At 42.0% G+C, this 17,960-nt stretch overlaps 1 protein-coding gene across 9 annotated transcripts in view; it reads left to right on the top strand.

Annotated features, from left to right (window-relative positions):
* The window catches only part of GCNT2 (glucosaminyl (N-acetyl) transferase 2 (I blood group)), a 126,908-nt gene that overhangs the window by 93,483 nt on the left and 15,465 nt on the right, over nt 1-17,960 (top strand). Inside the window, exon 2 of one of the 9 annotated variants that reach the window (XM_081245731.1) lies at nt 15,803-17,021. The exons of the other annotated variants lie outside the window; for them this stretch is intronic. Within the exon in view, the coding sequence (XP_081101857.1) occupies nt 15,803-15,810 (8 nt within the window). The 3' untranslated portion in view covers nt 15,811-17,021. Of the gene's footprint in view, nt 1-15,802; nt 17,022-17,960 lie in introns of those variants that run through there. 9 annotated transcript variants of the gene reach the window in all.

Here is a 17,960-nt window from a genome sequence, read left to right as displayed (position 1 = left end):
ATGAGAGGCATGCAGGCAGAAAACAGCACCAAATTCCCTCTTTGATTTAGGACTGGGTTTCTTTTCAAAATTCTGTTTTCCATATGTTGTCTAGGAAATGTGACCCGTAGGGCCTCTTCCTGGTGATGTCTCAATGCACTGGTTTCTACTATTGTACCAGTGTGGGTGTGGGCGTCAGCTCTGTGGGGAGGTGACCCCATGCCTGCCATGCTTGAAATACCTCTCTGCTCTTGCCTGTATCATCGTTATTGCTGACACGTATGGGTGCTATCTTCATACCTGGAAGTAGACTCATAGCAATTATCAGGTGCTCAATGACTCAACATCCCTAAGTGCTAATCTAGAATGGCGGTTATAGAAACCTACTTAGAGAGGAGCAGAAAAAAGACCTGCAAGGTGGCTGGGGACAGAGGCATGCAGTTAATTTCAGACGATACTAGGTTAACAGTTCACAAAAACTTGCAGGAGGGGGAGTGAATCAACATTTATCACAGTGAAGTGAGCATCCTAATTATTCACACAAAACCATTTCACACACATGTAAACGTACTACACGTGGCATCTGACACTGTTCTTGTTAATACAGTTTGTGCCAGATGTGTTACGCTCTACATCATCTCTTTTTTTTTTTTTCCTTTGCGGTACGCGGGCCTCTCACTGTTGTGGCCTCCCCCGTTGCAGAGCACAGGTTCCGGATGCGCAGGCTCAGCGGCCATGGCTCACGGGCCCAGCTGCTCCGCGGCATGTGGGATCTTCCCGGACCGGGGCACGAACCCGTGTCCCCTGCGTCGGCAGGCGGACTCTCAACCACTGCGCCACCACAGAAGCCCCTACATCATCTCTTTGAATTATGAGAAATTCTCATTGTTATCCTCGCGTACAGATGAGGAAAATGAGGCTTAGAGAGAGTGAAGTGTGTGCTCATATCACACAGCTTGTCCAAGACAAAGCTGGGATCTGATTCTGGATTCGTGTGGCCTAAAGTCTGAAGTGTTCTCTTGCACCAGGAAAAGGAATAGTCGTTTTTTCTTTCCTGTATAGCTAAAGCAAATTCCTTGCAGAACCCCAGAAAGGTAAAAAAGGTGAGGTTGGGGGAAAAGTGCAGAGGGCAATGGAAGTAAGCCCCACCTGACCACTCTAAGCTGGAAATAAGGTTAGCAGGGATACGGGTTGCATGTGTGTGTGTGTGTGTGTGTGTGTGTTTTGGAATCATAGGAAGTTGTCCTGCTGGAACCAACTGCCACACCCCACCCAGGCTTCTGTGCCTGCTCCCACAGGCCCCATCCAAAACAGGCTTTGGTCTGGTTCTCCCTTCTCTGAGCCAGTGGATGTGGAAAGCATTCCTCAGGTAGTGCGCTCACAGAGGCTGGCGCGCGAGGCGCAGCCAGGCTGAATTTGAACCTAATCACTGCTATGATAACAAAAGAAAATGAAGTCTCTTGAGGACGTTATCTTCCTACAGAATAGAAAAGAAGTCTTCAAGAAAAATAATAGAACATTCTGACATGTCTATTTTCAGCACTCAACAAATATTTATTTAGCCCTGCTAAATAAATTTCGCGTGGTACCCGTCACTGTTCTGTACACTGAGGGTGGCTCTGGAAGCAGATGACTATGACCTGATGGAATTTATTTAAGTTTGGAGATTTAAGTGGTTGAGTATTAAGTGTAGTGTGACTCTTTAGTATATGGGGCTAATTTTAGTATGTTGAGCTAATGTTCCCCCAGCTCGAACCCCTCAAAATGTTGTGGTTTTATTTTTTTTCCTGAATATCTGTCCCTATTTTAAAAACGTTTTTTAAAAGCTTTAAAAAAAAAAACAGGAAATCTATTCATGAGTTTTAACATTTAAAAATTTTATACTCCATCAGCTGCTGGTTTTAATGCTTCCTTATATTCTTCCAGAGATATTTTATTAAGTTTATAGACAGTAAAACTAATTAAGCATCATGTGTGGAAACCAGCATATGTACTTTTTTTTTTAAGTTCACCACAAAAATACACAAAAAGAAAAATGGTGCTTAGGCACCCTATTATCTGTAAGTGAGAAACAAAAGACTACAAGATGTATTCTTTGTTTAAATAGATCATAGGCAGACATTCAGGAAGCTAATTTTCATTTAAAAGCCCAACTATTTTTTTTTTTAAGTTTGAAGCATTTTTAAATCTAGGTGCAAGGAATTTTATGGGTCAAAGGCGCCAAGGAGCTTTGCTTCCAGAGTCAAGCGGTGGTGGCTGTACAGAACTCTCAGATAGGCTGGTAGAATACCTGTCGTTCCCTTGCTTAAAGCTTTTCAGTGACTTTTCCTTATCTTGAGGCTCAAGTTGAAGGTCTTTTTTTTTGGGGGGGTGCACCCCGCAGCCTGTGGGATCTTAGTTCCCTGACCAGGAATCGAACCCCCATCCCCACTTTCGGCAGTGAAAGCGCAGAATCCTCACCAACCACTAGACGGCCAGGTAACTCCCAAAGGCAGCATAACCTCTGTGACCCGACTTCCCCTCCTCCCCCGCCTCCCCCGCCCCATCTCTCTACCATCGTTTCTTCTTCCCTGACACCTCTTACTTCATGTTCCAGCAACTACTTGGTCCTGCACACTTCTGCTATTTTCACATACATTTTTTCTGGTGGCTTTTTATGATGTCTTCTCTGGGTCACCCTTCCTATCATCTCTCTCTGACTAATCCCATTCATCCTTTGTAACCCTCCTTGGATGTCACCTCCTTCAGAAGCCATCCCTGATAACCCACCTCCCAGATGGTTGGTATGCCAGCTCTGGGTTCTCCTATACTCCCTGACACTGCTGCCAGCATGGGATTATAATTACCTGCTAAGTGAAAATTTCTTCTGTCCTTCCTCCTCAGTGTTTGGGTTCCTCAAGGGTAAGAAATGTGACATCCATTTTTATCTCCCCCATCACTACCCCGACACTGCGACCTATCACTGTGCCTGACTTGAAGATACGGGTACAGTGCTGGGTGCTCGTGGGTTGGGTCTGGGGAGGGGCTGGATGGTTATGAGAAGATCAGAGGGTGGTGCCCCCTACCTGGGGTGGGTAGGGTGGAGGTCATTTTTGACAGAATTAGAGAAACAGTGAGTAAGTCACTGCTTGAAGGTCCAGTTCCATAATAGCTAGGCCAGCAAATGATACCAGTAAAGATAAAAGATATCCAATACCTTGTAGAATTAGCAAGAGTTCCAGTTGAAATGTTAAGAGGGCAGAACCCTTCCTTAGAACATCTGGTTCCCAGGTAGCCCACCTGGGAACAGGTTGGCCCAACATGCCCTCAATTCTGACAGCCAGAGAAAGCACTGGTACCCTATGTGAACGCCTCCAGTTCGTTTCTGTCTTACCTGCACCTGGTTTGAGATTCTCCGACAACTTGGCACTTACCCAACCCTGCTGTTTGTCCCATTCCTGGCCTACTCTCGGTTCCTGTGGTGGGCTTCTTCTGTTTGAATTTGACCTAGAGTGCCCCTTAGCTACTGGCTTGGGGCAAAAAAACGTGAGGTAGGGAAATGAAAGGTTAAGGAAAGACAACAATAGAAAGAAACTTGAGAAACATTTCTCCAGGTGTAGCTCTCAGCAGATGTAAACACTGAGTTATTTGGAAGGTATGTGCTGACGGAAAGGTTACCTGGGGCTTAAATCTGGGTGGGGCTGGATCAGCCCCAGGCTTTTTCAAAGTATGTGTTGTGCTCTCTGTACATCAGCCTAAATTTACAGTTCAGTTTCTAGCACCACAAAGGATGCATTCAGTTATGCTGATTTTACCAGTGACCAAGAATTATGACCATCCGGGCTTCCCTGGTGGCGCAGTGGTTGAGAATCTGCCTGCTAATGCAAGGGGACACGGGTTCGAGCCCTGGTCTGGGAGGATCCCACATGCCGCAGAGCAACTAGGCCTGTGAGCCACAACTACTGAGCCTGCGCGTCTGGAGCCTGTGCTCCGCAACAAGAGAGGCCGCGATAGTGAGAGGCCTGTACACCGCGATGAAGAGTGGCCCCCGCTTGCCACAACTAGAGAAAGCCGTCGCACAGAAACAAAGACCCAACACAGCACAAATAAATTAATTAATTAATAAACTCCTACCCCCAACATCTTCTTTAAAAAAAAAAAAAAGAATTATAACCACTGATGGACTGGTAGAATCATGTTTTATTGAACATCATGAGAACATTCAGGTTTATAATAAAGTTATTTTGGGGGGGGGCGGATGATAATCCACATTGGCACTTATTGTGTTGATATGGAGATAAATTCAGATTGAAGGAGAAATTACACAAAACAGACACTTCCTTGGGTTCCTGTCCATTGAACAGAGTTTTCGAATGACCTCATTTTTGTATGGCCAGATAATATTAAATACACATAATAAATGTGGACATGATTTTCAAAATATTGTATTAGCGATGTGGGCTTGTTTGGCTTCTTTTGCCTCCTTGGTAAGTGCTCTAGGCAATTCTTGGGGCAGTAATTTGGGTGAGGTCATAGGGCAAGGCTTATAATCTACAAGGTATCCTGGCTCTTGAGAACCTAGATGCCATACTCCTTGTAGAGAAACCATAGGCAGGTTACAGAGTATTTACTTAATTAAACTATACTGAAGCTAGAGCTATTCGAAAGCTCATTTATAATGCCTCTGGACATTGGCTGTGCTGTATAATAATTGGATCATCTTCTTCATTGGGGAATCTGTGCCCCAATATTTTTTGCCCCTGCTACCCTGTGAAGGAAATAATCTGGAAATACTGCTCTTAATTAGCTTTTAACCCCTAATCCCTAGAACAACATTATGCAAGACAAGAAAATTTGGATTATAGTATATGTGCACATTTAATTAAGTACAAATACCATTACAATTGGTAAATATCCAGTAAGCTGAACTTAGCATGACTTTAATTCTTGCAAAAAGGATTAATGTATTGATAGGTACTGCTTTAGAACTGGCAAGGCCATTTTTCCAGCTTTCATTCCTCCTCCAGTTATTTTCTACCAACTGTCTGAAACTAATCTTTTCTAGAAGCATCAAGGTTTTAGTTTTTTTTTAACAAAGCATAGTATTGCATTTCAATGACTCTTTTTTTTTTTTGGCCACACCATGCAGCATGCACGATCTTAGTTCCCCAACCAGGGCTTGAACCTGTGCCCGCTGCAGCGGAAGCATGGAGTCCTAACCACTGGACCGCCAGGGAATTCCCTCAATGATTCTTTAAAACAGTAAAATATTAGTTGCATATCAAAGTCATAATAGATACATAATCAGTGTCTCCATGATTTCGTTATCATCTGTATCTCTGCTTTCTCTGAACCACGGCAACAGAATCTCCTGATATCCCCCCTGGAGTCCACATGATAAGGCTTTGGAACCTGATAAGTGTAGTGTAAGTCTTGGGTCCCATTACCTGCTAAGTACGTGATACTGGTCTTAGTCTATGCTGAGTCTCAGTTTACCCATCTGTGATGATGGAAATAATAAATAGTATTTAGTTTCAGGATAAGTTATGAATATTAAATAAGATAATGTATGTAGTGCAGTGGTTACCAGACAGAGCATGCTTTAGAATCCACGGTAGGGCCTGTTAAAACACAGATGGCTGGGCCCCAGCCCCAGGGTATCTGATTCGGCAGGACAGGAGCAGGCCCCAGAATTTGTAGTTCTAACAAGTTACCAGGGGATAACCTTGCTAGAAGCCCACCTTGAGAACCGCTGGCACAGACCATCTTTTACAGATTGGCACGTTCACAGATTTGCAGCAAATGCTGGTTCTGTTTATTTCCATCTCCTTAACAGAGAAAAAAGGCAGCCACCAGTAAAAACGAAAGTGAATTTGTATAAGGCAAAGCTTTACAGTGTTGGTTGCTTATGGAGGAGTGCTGTGCAAATGACCAATGCTTGGGAAGGACTCGTGTTGAAGAAATATCCCCCGCTTTGGAGTGAGACAAACCTGATGATGAATTTCAGCTCCGCCCTTATTAGCTTTGTGACCTTGTGTACCCGAACCTTAAGCTCCCCATCTGCACAGTCACAATAAGATGGCTACTTAGTAAAATTGTTTTGAGAATTGAATGAAAATATTGGGAGTAAAGTGAGAAGTGAAGTGTTTTCCTATTTATTAATATGGTCTAGAATTCCTAAACTAATGAGATTCTCAAGGAAGGTGTTAAATAAAATCCATTTAAATGTCTTTTCATACAAAAGGACGTCTGCACCACGGCTCCACAACCATGTAAAACTAGATGTAAACACACCCAAAGAGGAATAGGAGGAAGTATAAGAAAATTTAAGCAGTTTAACATATTGGGATGAGTACTTATTTTTTATAATTTTGATTTCCCTTAATGTTATTGGTGTAAATTCTGAATACTGAAAAACCTCACTTAGGTTTTACAATAATACTGTGAAGTATGTTCTCATATCCATGAGAAGAGTGTTTCCTTAAAAATGCAAAGGACGAATGTCTTCAGGACCCTATTTTTGAGATTACATCACATGAAAGGAGCAGGAGTTGGGATTAATAGGATTGTTTTATTTTCTTAAACCTTACCATGTACAGATGTCTGTTTAGAATAAATGTAATTTCTTGGAAAAGGAAATCAACATAGCCAAGACTTGAAAGAAATTAGAGAGTTTTTTCACAATCATTCTGTACAGGTTTCTGCTGACTCAACCACATCCTTCCCATTTCAATGTTCAGCTTCCTTGATGTTAAAACAAATGTTGCCCCTCCTAGCTACTTACACAGGGATAATTTTAAAACTCTATTATGAAATTTACAAACACACAACAGAATGGAGAATGATACAGTAATCCTCATGTGCCCATCAGCCAGTTTCAACAACCATCAACATATTACACACACTAAAAGCAAGAAAACTTAAAATTTATGACATCACTGAGTTGACTCATTTTCAGAAATGAGTAACTTCCTTTTTTTCAAAAGAAATGCAAAATTCCAATATTCCATGCTAAGGATTTCTATATATCCCATAATAATGATTTGCCGAAAAGTGAAAACCTTTTTAACCCAACTTTTAGGACATATTATATCAACCATACTGAGTTTTCTTCTTTCTTTTTTTTTTTGCGGTACGCGGGCCTCTCACTGCTGCGGCCTCTCCCGTTGCGGAGCACAGGCTCCGGACGCGCAGGCTCCGCGGCCACGGCTCACGGGCCCAGCCGCTCCGCGGCATGTGGGATCTTCGTGGACCGGGGCATGAACCCGTGTCCCCTGCATTGGCAGGCGGACGCTCAACCACTGCGCCACCAGGGAAGCCCTCTTCTTCCTTTTTAATTTTTATTTATTTATTTTGGCCACACTGCACAGCTTGCAAGATCTTAGTTCCCTGACCAGGGATTGAACCCAGGCCCCGGCCGTGAAAGCTCCGGGTCCAAACCACTGGACTGCCAGGGAATTCCCTCTTCTTCCTTTTTTTAAATGGACAAAACTGAATCTATAAGCACAAGTTCTTCAAGCATTAGAGGCAATAATGCTTGTTAAGATGTTCATTTTCTTGGCCTTCCTCTTCCTGCAGGGAACGTGGGAGGAGTGTGTTACTAAGAGTAAGACTTGATTAGTGTGCAGTGTTTAAAGGTACTTTTTTCCATCTCTTCTAGCGTCTGAATATTCTGCTTCCTCTATATAGGAAAAAAAAAAAAAAGACAAATTGATAGTCTTATTATTTTATGAGTCCCCTGTATGTTTGACTTTGGAATTGAAGATATTTTGCCAAATTTCAGCCAAATCTTAATGTATTTACTGTTACCAGATGTTCTCATGGGCCTCTGTTGGGTTCAATCGTCTTGTTAATTTTTTATGTATATAATGTAATCTGAGATTGAAGGTTTCTCTGGTCTTACAGGGCAGCGTGGAGGGAAGAAAATGGACTCTGGCCTTCTGGGCTTGTCAGCTAACAGCTTGTCTGACACTGGACAAACTGTTAACCAACCTTGGCCTCAATTAATTTGGGTTTTAGGACTTAAAGTTTAGAAGGAATTTCTAGCTCCAGCCACTGGACCCTGTAAGAGGGGCCAGTGACCTAGATATTAGTTGTGCACACGACAAAATTATTTTCTAGGTTCTAGGCTCTGTCCTTAATTAGCTGTTTGACCTTGGGCATGTCACTTAACCTCTCTGGGCCTCAGCTTCCCCCTCTGTAAAATGAGGAATTTGAGCTAGGTAGTGAGAAGGTGCCCACTGAATGTCGTTTGGTGGTAGGTTTTTTTTTTCTTCTTCTTTTTTTTTAAGTGGATGATTCTGGAAGGAGTAGAAACTCTGGAATGCCTACTTCAAAAATAACAAAATGATTTTGTGAAGTGGATGAGTAATTTCATGCTAGAGTTGGAAAGGATAATCTCATCATTTAAGATTAGAGAAACCAAGCCCAGGAAGGTGAAGTGATTTCTTTGGGTCACAAAGGTGGGACTTGTAAGTCATAATACAATAGACTTTATATATTCAGTGCTTCTCACAATTTCTCTCTGAAATACCCTAGGTACTTGAGGAAAAGGGCAGTAATTACATTTTGGTATGTATGTTGTCTAATACTGAAAGATGGGTTTTAATGACAGGACTCCATAAAAAGTGTTCAGAATTCACTTTTTAAAAGATAGTGAATATTACTATTTCTCAAATGAAAAATTCTCTGGGTATACTACAAAATAGAATTTTTAAATTTATCCATTTACCATGAAGGAGATCCATTCTATTATATATTGTTGCTAAATCTGAAACAGCCCCCCTTTTTATTTTTAAATTTATAGGCAGTAAAATTCATTCTTTTTGGTGTCCACTCCCTTGCGTTCTGGCGTTTGCATAGAGTCGTGCGTTCACTACCAGGATCAAGAACAATTCCATCACCTCCAAAAATTCCCTCATGGTGCTCCTCGTAATCAACCCCTGCCCCCAATCCAAACCCTTGGCAAATCCTGACCTGTTCTCCATCCCTATGGTTTTGCCTTTTCCAGAATGTGGTAAAAATGGGATCATAGAATATGATGCCTTTGGGGTCTGGAAAAGCAGCTTCTTATTCTTCCTTTCTTTTGCTGTAATGACTTCATTTTGCATGTTCCAAGGTGAATATAATGGTTTCTTATAGATCGTCTGGCAGTTATCTGTTGAGTGTTGGTTCCATTTGGCAAACTCTTCTTTTCCCATGTTATATATTTATTTATTATTTTCTGCAAATGATAGAAATAAATAATAAATAAATAATAGTTTGACCTCTTATTATTTAAAAAAAAAAGTAGGGTCGTTTTTAGTAATATTATTCATTTGGGGTGATAAAGTAAATACAGAGAATTCCCTGGTGGTCCAGTGGTTAGGACCCTGTGCTCTCACTGCTGAGGGCCTGGGTTCAATCCCTGGCTGGGGAACTAAGATCCCACAAGCTGTACAGCGCAGCCAAAAAAAAAAAAGTAAATACAGCATGTAGTTATATCATTATTAAGCCTGAATTTGGTGTGCTTTTGTTACCTTTGATTTGGCAGTATCTGTAATTTAGAATAAATAATGGGAACATTGTGAAGTTAATTGGAGAAGGGGGCAAGGAACTGAAGGGGCCAACATTTCTTTGAAGTCTCATGTTTTGTTTTACAAATTTATGTAAATATCACATTCCCACCTAGTCTATAACTTTCTTAAACGTTTCATTGAAATATAATATTATACATACAGAAAACCGCACATATCAGAATCGAAATCGCTGAATTTTCGAACATCCTCACCTGAGTAACCAGAACAAAACCCCGCGTTACTACAAGTACTCCAGGAACCCCCCTCTGCTCCCTTCCAGAAGTGACAGCCATCTCGACCCTCTCAATCAGGTCTGCTGCTTTTGTGTCGTCCTAGGGCTTCTAACCGTAGCCTGGTGCTTTTCATCCAAACGTTCAGGTTAAGTAGATGTTTCAAGAAGAAATGCTTGGGCTGTAGTGTGACTTCCTGTGTTTCTAAAAACTGCTGGAAACTCCATGGGGTCGGGGGTGAGGGGTAGGGGTGGGGTAGGAGACCCACATACATCAGGCACATCCTAGGACACTTGCTCCCATGTTTCTTCTCTTTTTAAAGTTTTTTTCCTTTTTTTTTTAAAGATGTTTCTCACATCTGCAGAAGAGTATAAACAGAAGTGCTTCTGCTGCTCTGTATAAAAGATTAGGCTTGTTATAGATAGGCACTTAGTTCCCGGAATTAGCAACCTATATATATATACCCCAGTGCATGCAGCAACAAGTGGAATTTACCACTGACCTTCAAATCCTTTGGACCTGTCTTGGGTTGTCAACAGGGGTTAAAATTAGACAAGTGTCCTAAGCAATGGTGATTTTTATTTGGCTGCTTTAACATGGAATTGGAGGGAATGTTTTATAACTTGGGAGTGAATTCTTGATTTACATCCAACTGGGTGTAACCTGGCACCTTGTTTTGAAGGTGAGGAAGGCACTGTGTGCGGGGCAAGATGAAAATTTGTCTAATGGATTCATTAAGGACCTTTTGCCCAGGCGGGAAACACAGCAGTACAGGGCATGCTGTGTTCTATTGATTCCTATAAGGAACGAACCGGCCATGAAATTGCTTTGCATAATGTAGTGAGAAGGGCAATCGATACTGTAGATACTTTTATTTGAAACAGTCACATAAAATCTAGGAAATGCCGCTTGAAATGCATATACCTAATTCAAGCTATGAACAAACACATCTAAACAAATAGATCATAGAGAAAATGTATTACTTGATGTTCACATGATGCAAATAACAAAAGCTTAGGTCCTAAGAAAACAGGTTTTTGGACTGATAAACCTATAAAAGTGGTAAACGTACATAAGATGTGCCCAAACTCATTTAAGGAAACTCAACCCATACATCTTAATGGTAAAGGCCACTTGTAAAAGGTTATTTGCAATCTATATTTGGTATAGTTTAGTCAACTAGTTAACAGCTATGTCATAGTCTTAAGGTGACATGGAAGTATTTATCTGTACAAAAAATGCTTTATGAAATGATGTTTTCTTAATGATGGTTACCTGTAAATGTAAGATTCTGTAGTGTTTTGGGTTTTTTTTAACTTTCATTTTTGTTCTTTGTACTTTTATGAGTCATTTGAATCCATTCGAATAAAGTGTTCGATTTTTCACAAATTATAGAATAATTTTTTTTGTGTTTTTTTTGTGTTTTTTTGCGGTATGGGGGCCTCTCACTGTTGTGGCCTCTCCCGTTGCGGAGCACAGGCTCCGGACGCGCAGGCTCAGCAGCCATGGCTCACGGGCCCAGCCGCTCCGCGGCATGTGGGATCTTCCCGGACCGGGGCACGAACCCGTGTCCCCTGCGTCGGCAGGTGGACTCTCAACCACTGCGCCACCTGGGAAGCCCTAGAATAATATTTTTAAGAAAAGAAAGGTAAAGATTCATAAGGTAAATGCCCCAGGATGCTTAACACTATCTAATGTGGGGGAGTGGGAAAAAAAAATTGGTCTCTTCTCTGAACTTTTCTGTATTTTTTGAAATCTTCAAAACTTACAAATAAAGTTGCTTTATTTGGTGCAAAATGAAATCTCTCCTTACCAAGGCATAATGTTTGGTGTTTTAGAAGCTGAAAAGTATTATCCCTATAAAGGGATGCTCAATGAAATAGTCTCTGAAAAGCAGGGATTCTCAACCGTGGTATATTACACACTGCACGACAACTACATGAGGTGTAGGGACTGTTTTGATTCTTGTTTACAGTTAGGGAAACCCAGGAACAGAGAAGTTAGGTAACCTGTCAGTGGTCCCACAGTTACTAATTGGCCAAGCAGGCACTTGAACGCAGGCAATATCGTTTCAGTCTCTCCTTTTAATTACTATATTACATTGCCTCTCAAATAAGAATTTACAAAGAACTTCCTTAAGCCAAATGTCAGTACATTAAGTTGTCAAAGGGTATGCACGTTTTTTAAGGATTTTGATACAAAGTGTCCTACTGCTTTTCCAAAAATTGGTCCAGTTTGTACTCCCCCTGGCAGCTCTGAAACCCCTATTTCCCTACACCCTCTCCACCACTGGGTATTAACATTTTCTAAATCTTTGCCAGTGTGCTACATATACAATGAGGAGAGGGGCAGGGAATATATAGGAAATCTGTGTACCTTCCACTCAGTTTTGCTGTGAAACTAAAGCTGCTCTAAAAAAAAGAAACGTCTATTAAAAAATTATTTTTTTAGGAGAAGAGGCTCTTTTAGGATTTAAACTTTACTAACTTTAGTTTATAACAAGTATGAGCTTGTTTTCTTTTTTCTTTTTTTAAAAAACAGAGACATAATTGACATACAATGTTAGTTTCAGGTGGACAACATAATGATAAGATATTTGTACATACTGTGAAATGATGATCACAATAAGTCTAGTTAATATCTATCACCACCACCATAGTTACACACTTTTCTTACCTTATAATGAGAACTGTTAAGATTCTCTCCTAGCAACTTCCAAATATGCAGTACAGTATTAGTAACTACAGTCACCATGCGGTACATTACAGCCCCATGACTTACTCTGAGCTTGTTTTCTTAGATATTTGCATAAGCCAGGGTATAAGGAACTACGTGAAAATGGAAGACCCATTTGGGAATTCCCAAAAGGATGGCAGGACAGCTGGGTGCGTGGATAGTGATGAAAGATGCCGTGGGCAGTATTGAGAGGTGGTGAGGTGTGGAAACCCAGTGTTTCAGACTACACGTTGACAGGGCCAGGCAGACAGTGTGAGCCAGTGCAGCAAGGTGGGCATCAGGGCAGCAGGAGAGCTCCAGGCTGGATAAAGTTCTTGTGAATTGTGGGCAAGGGACTCTGAGAGTCCAGATTTTCATGGGAAATCTTTTTTTTTTTTTTTCCACTGTTCTAACCCCCTTCTAGGGGGGTCAAACCAAACAGGCCTACCAATCAGATGTGGCTTCTGCCCATCTGCGGACATAATTGCAAAAATCCTTTTGTGCCACGGTCAGCATTTTGGTATCTCCCTGGCGTGAATGTGACCCAGAGCAGTGAACTCCTGGACCCAGCCAGGTTCATGGTTCTGAGGGGCTAGCTGGGGAATTGATCAGTGACGGTCTGAAGCAAAAGAAAAAAGTGCCCGTTTATACTCAAGTTTTTGAGGGAAGAGATAACTTTAAACTGGGTCCCGGGAAGCAGAAGCAGCCATGTAAAATGAGAAATGGGGTGAGGGGTCGGAATTCTAGTAAGAGGTGGAATGGACACCAGCAGAAGGGGTTTGAGATGGTCAGTCTGAATTTGCTTTCGTTTGTCGGAGGGTGAGTGATTGGTGGATAGGCATCTCAAAGTGGCTTGAAGAAGCAGACACGGGGCAAACAGTTCAAAGTGATCCGGCATCTCCTAGATAGGAAGGCAATCGGGTCAACGCTAATGATAGAAAAAGCCATTTGCTGGTATTGCCAACAAATTGGGCAGAGTGGAGGCAGAGAGACTGGTTTGTAGGCAATTGAAATAGTCTTGGTGAGCGATGATGTCAAGCACCTGAACTAGCGCAGTGCCCGCAAAGGAAAATGGTGCTATGAAAAGCCAGGTGAGGCTTGAAGAGCGGCCGGTAGATTGGAAATCAGTTGGGACTCACCTGAAAACCAGTTCGTTGTTAACTGGACTTATTGTGGTGATCATTTTGCAATCTATACAAGTATCGATCATTATATTGGGGCTTCCCTGGTGGCGCAGTGGTTGAGCGTCCGCCTGCCGATGTAGGGGACACGGGTTCGGGCCCCGGTTCGGGAAGATCCCACATGCCACGGAGTGGCTGGGCCCGTGAGCCATGGCCGCTGAGCCTGCGTGTCCGGAGCCTGTGCTCCTCAACGAGAGAGGCCACAACAGTGAGAGGCCCGCGTACCGCAAAAAAAAAAAAAATTATATTGTACACAGCCTGAAACTAATATAATGTTATATGGCAATTATACCTCAATTTATAAACAAAGAAAAAAGAAACTCTGAGACTAGAGCCCAGCAGTCTTTATTTTAAGCCCTCCAGAAAGCTTTGATATATTCTGAAGTTTGAAAACATGACTTCAAATTCTGTCTTTCTTCCTTTTTTCCTCTTTTTCCTTCTTTCCTTCCCCTTTTGCTCAACAATGTCCAGAGTATTTGTGAGTTATCTGGCCGCTTGTCTGAGGATAGATCTATCTATCAAAGACATTATGGTATTTCTGGAATGCCTGATAAGAGTCTAACATGAGAGTACTTCCCTCCTGTTCATGCCAGAAGTCAGCCCTGCCTGACACAGCTCCCCCATCGGATACTCTTACCACCTTGGAGTGAATGGTTTGCCAGCCAACAGTGGGCAGACGCTACAATGTGAGTTTTTTCTTCCAGGTGCTTTCATGAACCTTGAAATAAAAGGCCCAGTCCTTTAAATGTGGCCACTCAGTCTCAAAGTTTCATGAGACATCATCATCATAAATTTGCTATTGTCTCATACTTGACTCACAAAACTTCACAGTCTCAAGAAAACATAATAACTGGAGGAAAGTTACAAAGAAAAAAGAATGATCAGGGTTCCTTGAACAGTACTAGAGAAATAATGACACAGCATAGTGCATATAAATGAACCCAACTGCTCTTCATTTCAGTATTTCTTTCTTTTCTACATTGAATTAGCATAATTTTGCACTAAAGACAAGCAAATCAGATGAAAGGAAACTTATTTCGCTTTGGCATATTAAAAAGTACAACGTGTACCCACACAGACCAAACTCTTCAAAACAAAGTACAGAGAGAAGATGCTGAAAGACAAATCATTTATCCAAGTCTATTCTCAGAGAGCTAGAACTCAGGAACTTGCTCTGTGCCCCTGGAAGCAATACTTTGTAGAACAGAAATTGTTCTTAATGTTTGATTTTTTAAAATTCTTTTCATTCTCTGTTAATATAATTGTAGGGCAGTCACGGGAGGGGTGAAGTTCTGGGCTCTTCTCAGATCCTCAAGCCATTTTTACCTCCAAACAATGACTGTGGGGTTGCTTCCTAGGCAATACTTTGAGCTCATCACACTCTCCCCATCATTCAAGATCCGTCTCAAATTCTACCCGTCTACTTTTTTTTTTAATATTTATTTATTAAATATAATAAATATATTATATTCTTCGTTGCAGCATGCAGGATCTAGTTCCCTGACCAGGGATCAAACCCGGGCCCCCTGCATTGGGAGCACAGAGTCTTAACCACTGGACCACTGGAGAAGTCCCTACTCATCTACTTTTTTAGTTTTCTTATTTTATTTTATTTTATTTATTTATTTTTGGCTGCGTTGGATCTTCGTTGCTGTGCACCGACTTTCTCTAGTTGCAGAGAGCGGGGACTACTCTTCGTTGTGGTGCGCAGGCTTCTCATTGCGGTGGCTTCTCGTTGTGGAGCATGGGCTCTAGGCCCGCGGGCTTCAGTAGTTGTGGCACGTGAGCTCAGTAGTTGTGGCTCACAGGCTCTAGAGCGCAGGCTCAGTAGTTGTGATGCACGGGCTTAGTTGCTCCCCGGCATGTGGGATCTTCCCGGACCAGGGCTCGAACCCTGGTGTCCCCTGCATTGGCAGGCAGATTCTTAACCGCTGTGCCACCAGGGAAGTCCCTACCCATCTACCTTTTGATGGAGGCTTTTCTAAAGCCTTGTTAAAATGAAGGTCTTCTAGAAATAAAATCTGCTGTGTCCTATCCCCGGAGTTTCTGATTCATTCTGGGAGGGGGCACAAGAATTGGATTTCTGTGCTTCACCACTATTGATTGAAGTTAAAAAAAATCCTTTTAAATAGCTTTATAATTGTTTTTTTGTTTTTTAAAGCCAGGTAAGACTTGCAGAGCCGCCGATATAGATTGGAATCGGCTGGGGGCTCCCGTACTGCACAAAATTTCAACAGTTCTAGCTGGAAGGGAAGAACGTGAGTCTTGGGATTCATCACGAAGATGGAGGATATAACTGAATCACTGTGCTATGCACCTGAAACTAGTACAGCACTGTAAATCAACTATACATCAAAAAAATAAAAGTTAAAAAGTTAAAATATCAATATATATAAACCTTTCTGGATATGCTAGGCCAAAATATCAGTATCAGTAAATCAATATCAATAAATATAAACCCTTCTGGATACTCTGGGCCAAAAGCTCCCAGAACATCTAATTTGTGGCTTTACCCCCAGCATCTCCTGTGGAACATAGGAGGCCCGCAAGGAAACTGTTTGAATGAGTGAATAAATTATCTTGAAACAAAATCGACAAGTAATTTAGCATGTTCACACTCCTGGGCAATTCATTTAAATGTTCTAGGCTCTGGTTTGCACAACTTGGCAGTGAAGGGAACATATTAAAATATTAAAACATGAAAATTTCTAAAATCCCTTCCAGTATAAAATGCTAGGTTTCTCTTCTTTTCCTCATTTCATCTTTTCCTTTTACAACCAAAGAAGAGTTAAGTTGTTGGCAATTATCAGAGTTGAACGCTGAGAGGTCATTACCTCAGGGACTACAGAATTCTAAAAAATATCCACAGGAAACAAAAGAGGAACTCTTTTTTTAAGTTTCATTTGTTAAAAATCCTAAGTGATTAATGAACCATTGGTAAGCGAAAACAAATGTACCTTTTTATTTCTAAAAATAACCTCAAACCGGGAGCAGTTTGGCTCCCCAGAGGACATTTGGCAATATGTGGACACATTTTTCGTTGTCACAACTCGGGGTTCAGGGTGGGGGGCAGGTGTAGATGCCACTGGCATCTCGTGGGTAAAGGCCAGGGATGCTGCTTAAACATCCTGTTGGGTTGGCGGAAGATGTTACGGAAAAACCCGAACGAACTTTTTGGACAGCCCAATACAGTGCACAGGACAGTCTCCACGGCAAAGAATTATCCAGTCTAAATGCCAGTAGTGCCGAGGCTGAGAAACTTGCTTTAGGTTATAGTAAAAAAGTAGTCTCTTCCACAGCTACTCCGTCCCCTTGATTTTAATAAAACGATTATACTTTCAACCATTTATTTAGTTAAGCCTGCCAGGCACTGTGCTAAACACAGCACATACATTATCTTTTTTTTTTTTGCGGTACGCGGGCCTCTCACTGTTGTGGCCTCTCCCGTTGCGAAGCACAGGCTCCGGACACGCAGGCTCAGCGGCCATGGCTCCCGGGCCCAGCCGCTCCGCGGCATGTGGGATCCTCCCAGACCGGGGCACGAACCCGTGTCCCCTGCATCGGCAGGCGGACTCAACCACTGCGCCACCAGGAAAGCCCCATACCTTATCTTATTTAACACTAACAAAAGCACTGTGAGGTTTCTTTTAACATCTTTATTGGAGTATAATTGCTTTACAATCGTGTGTTAGTTTCTGCTGTATAACAAAGTGAATCAGCTATACAGATACATATATCCCCACATCCCCTCCCTCTTGCGTCTCCCTCCCTCCCACCCTCCCTATCCTACCCCTCTAGGCGGTCACAAAGCACCGAGCTGATCTCCCTGTGCTATGCAGCTGCTTCCCACTAGCTATCTATTTTACAGTTGGTAGTGTATATATGTCCATGCCACTCTCTCACTTTGGCCCAGCTTACCCTTCCCACCCTGTGAGGTTTTGAAGATTAGTATTGATACATGATGTCTTAAAGAGATTACCGTAACTGTTAGGTCACACACTGGGATTTGCTGAGTGTTCCTGTCTTGTTGAGTGCCAGCTGTACCAGACAGGACAGATGCGGAGAACAGATAACTGTTGGCTACCCAGGCAATTGCTGTAGGGCAAACTGAAAAGGGCTGGCCCTTGCTAAGAGGGGAGAAGAAATACTTTTCCATACATGTCAATTATCTGACTTCAGAGCCTCTACTGTTAGTCTTTATGCATAAATAATATCATAATGAACACCTTCATGTACAGATTTTCACATATAAAAAGTTATTTCCTTAGCTTATTTTGAAACTGTTGGCTTAAAAGGCCAGAGGGAATTGGTGATTATAG

This window comes from Mesoplodon bidens (assembly GCF_964165515.1).
Source record: "Mesoplodon bidens genome assembly, chromosome: 10".
In the NCBI taxonomy this organism is placed as follows: Eukaryota; Metazoa; Chordata; class Mammalia; order Artiodactyla; family Ziphiidae; genus Mesoplodon; species Mesoplodon bidens.
The sequence above is the reverse complement of the archived record's forward strand: the minus strand, read 5'-3'. Positions and strand labels throughout refer to the sequence as shown.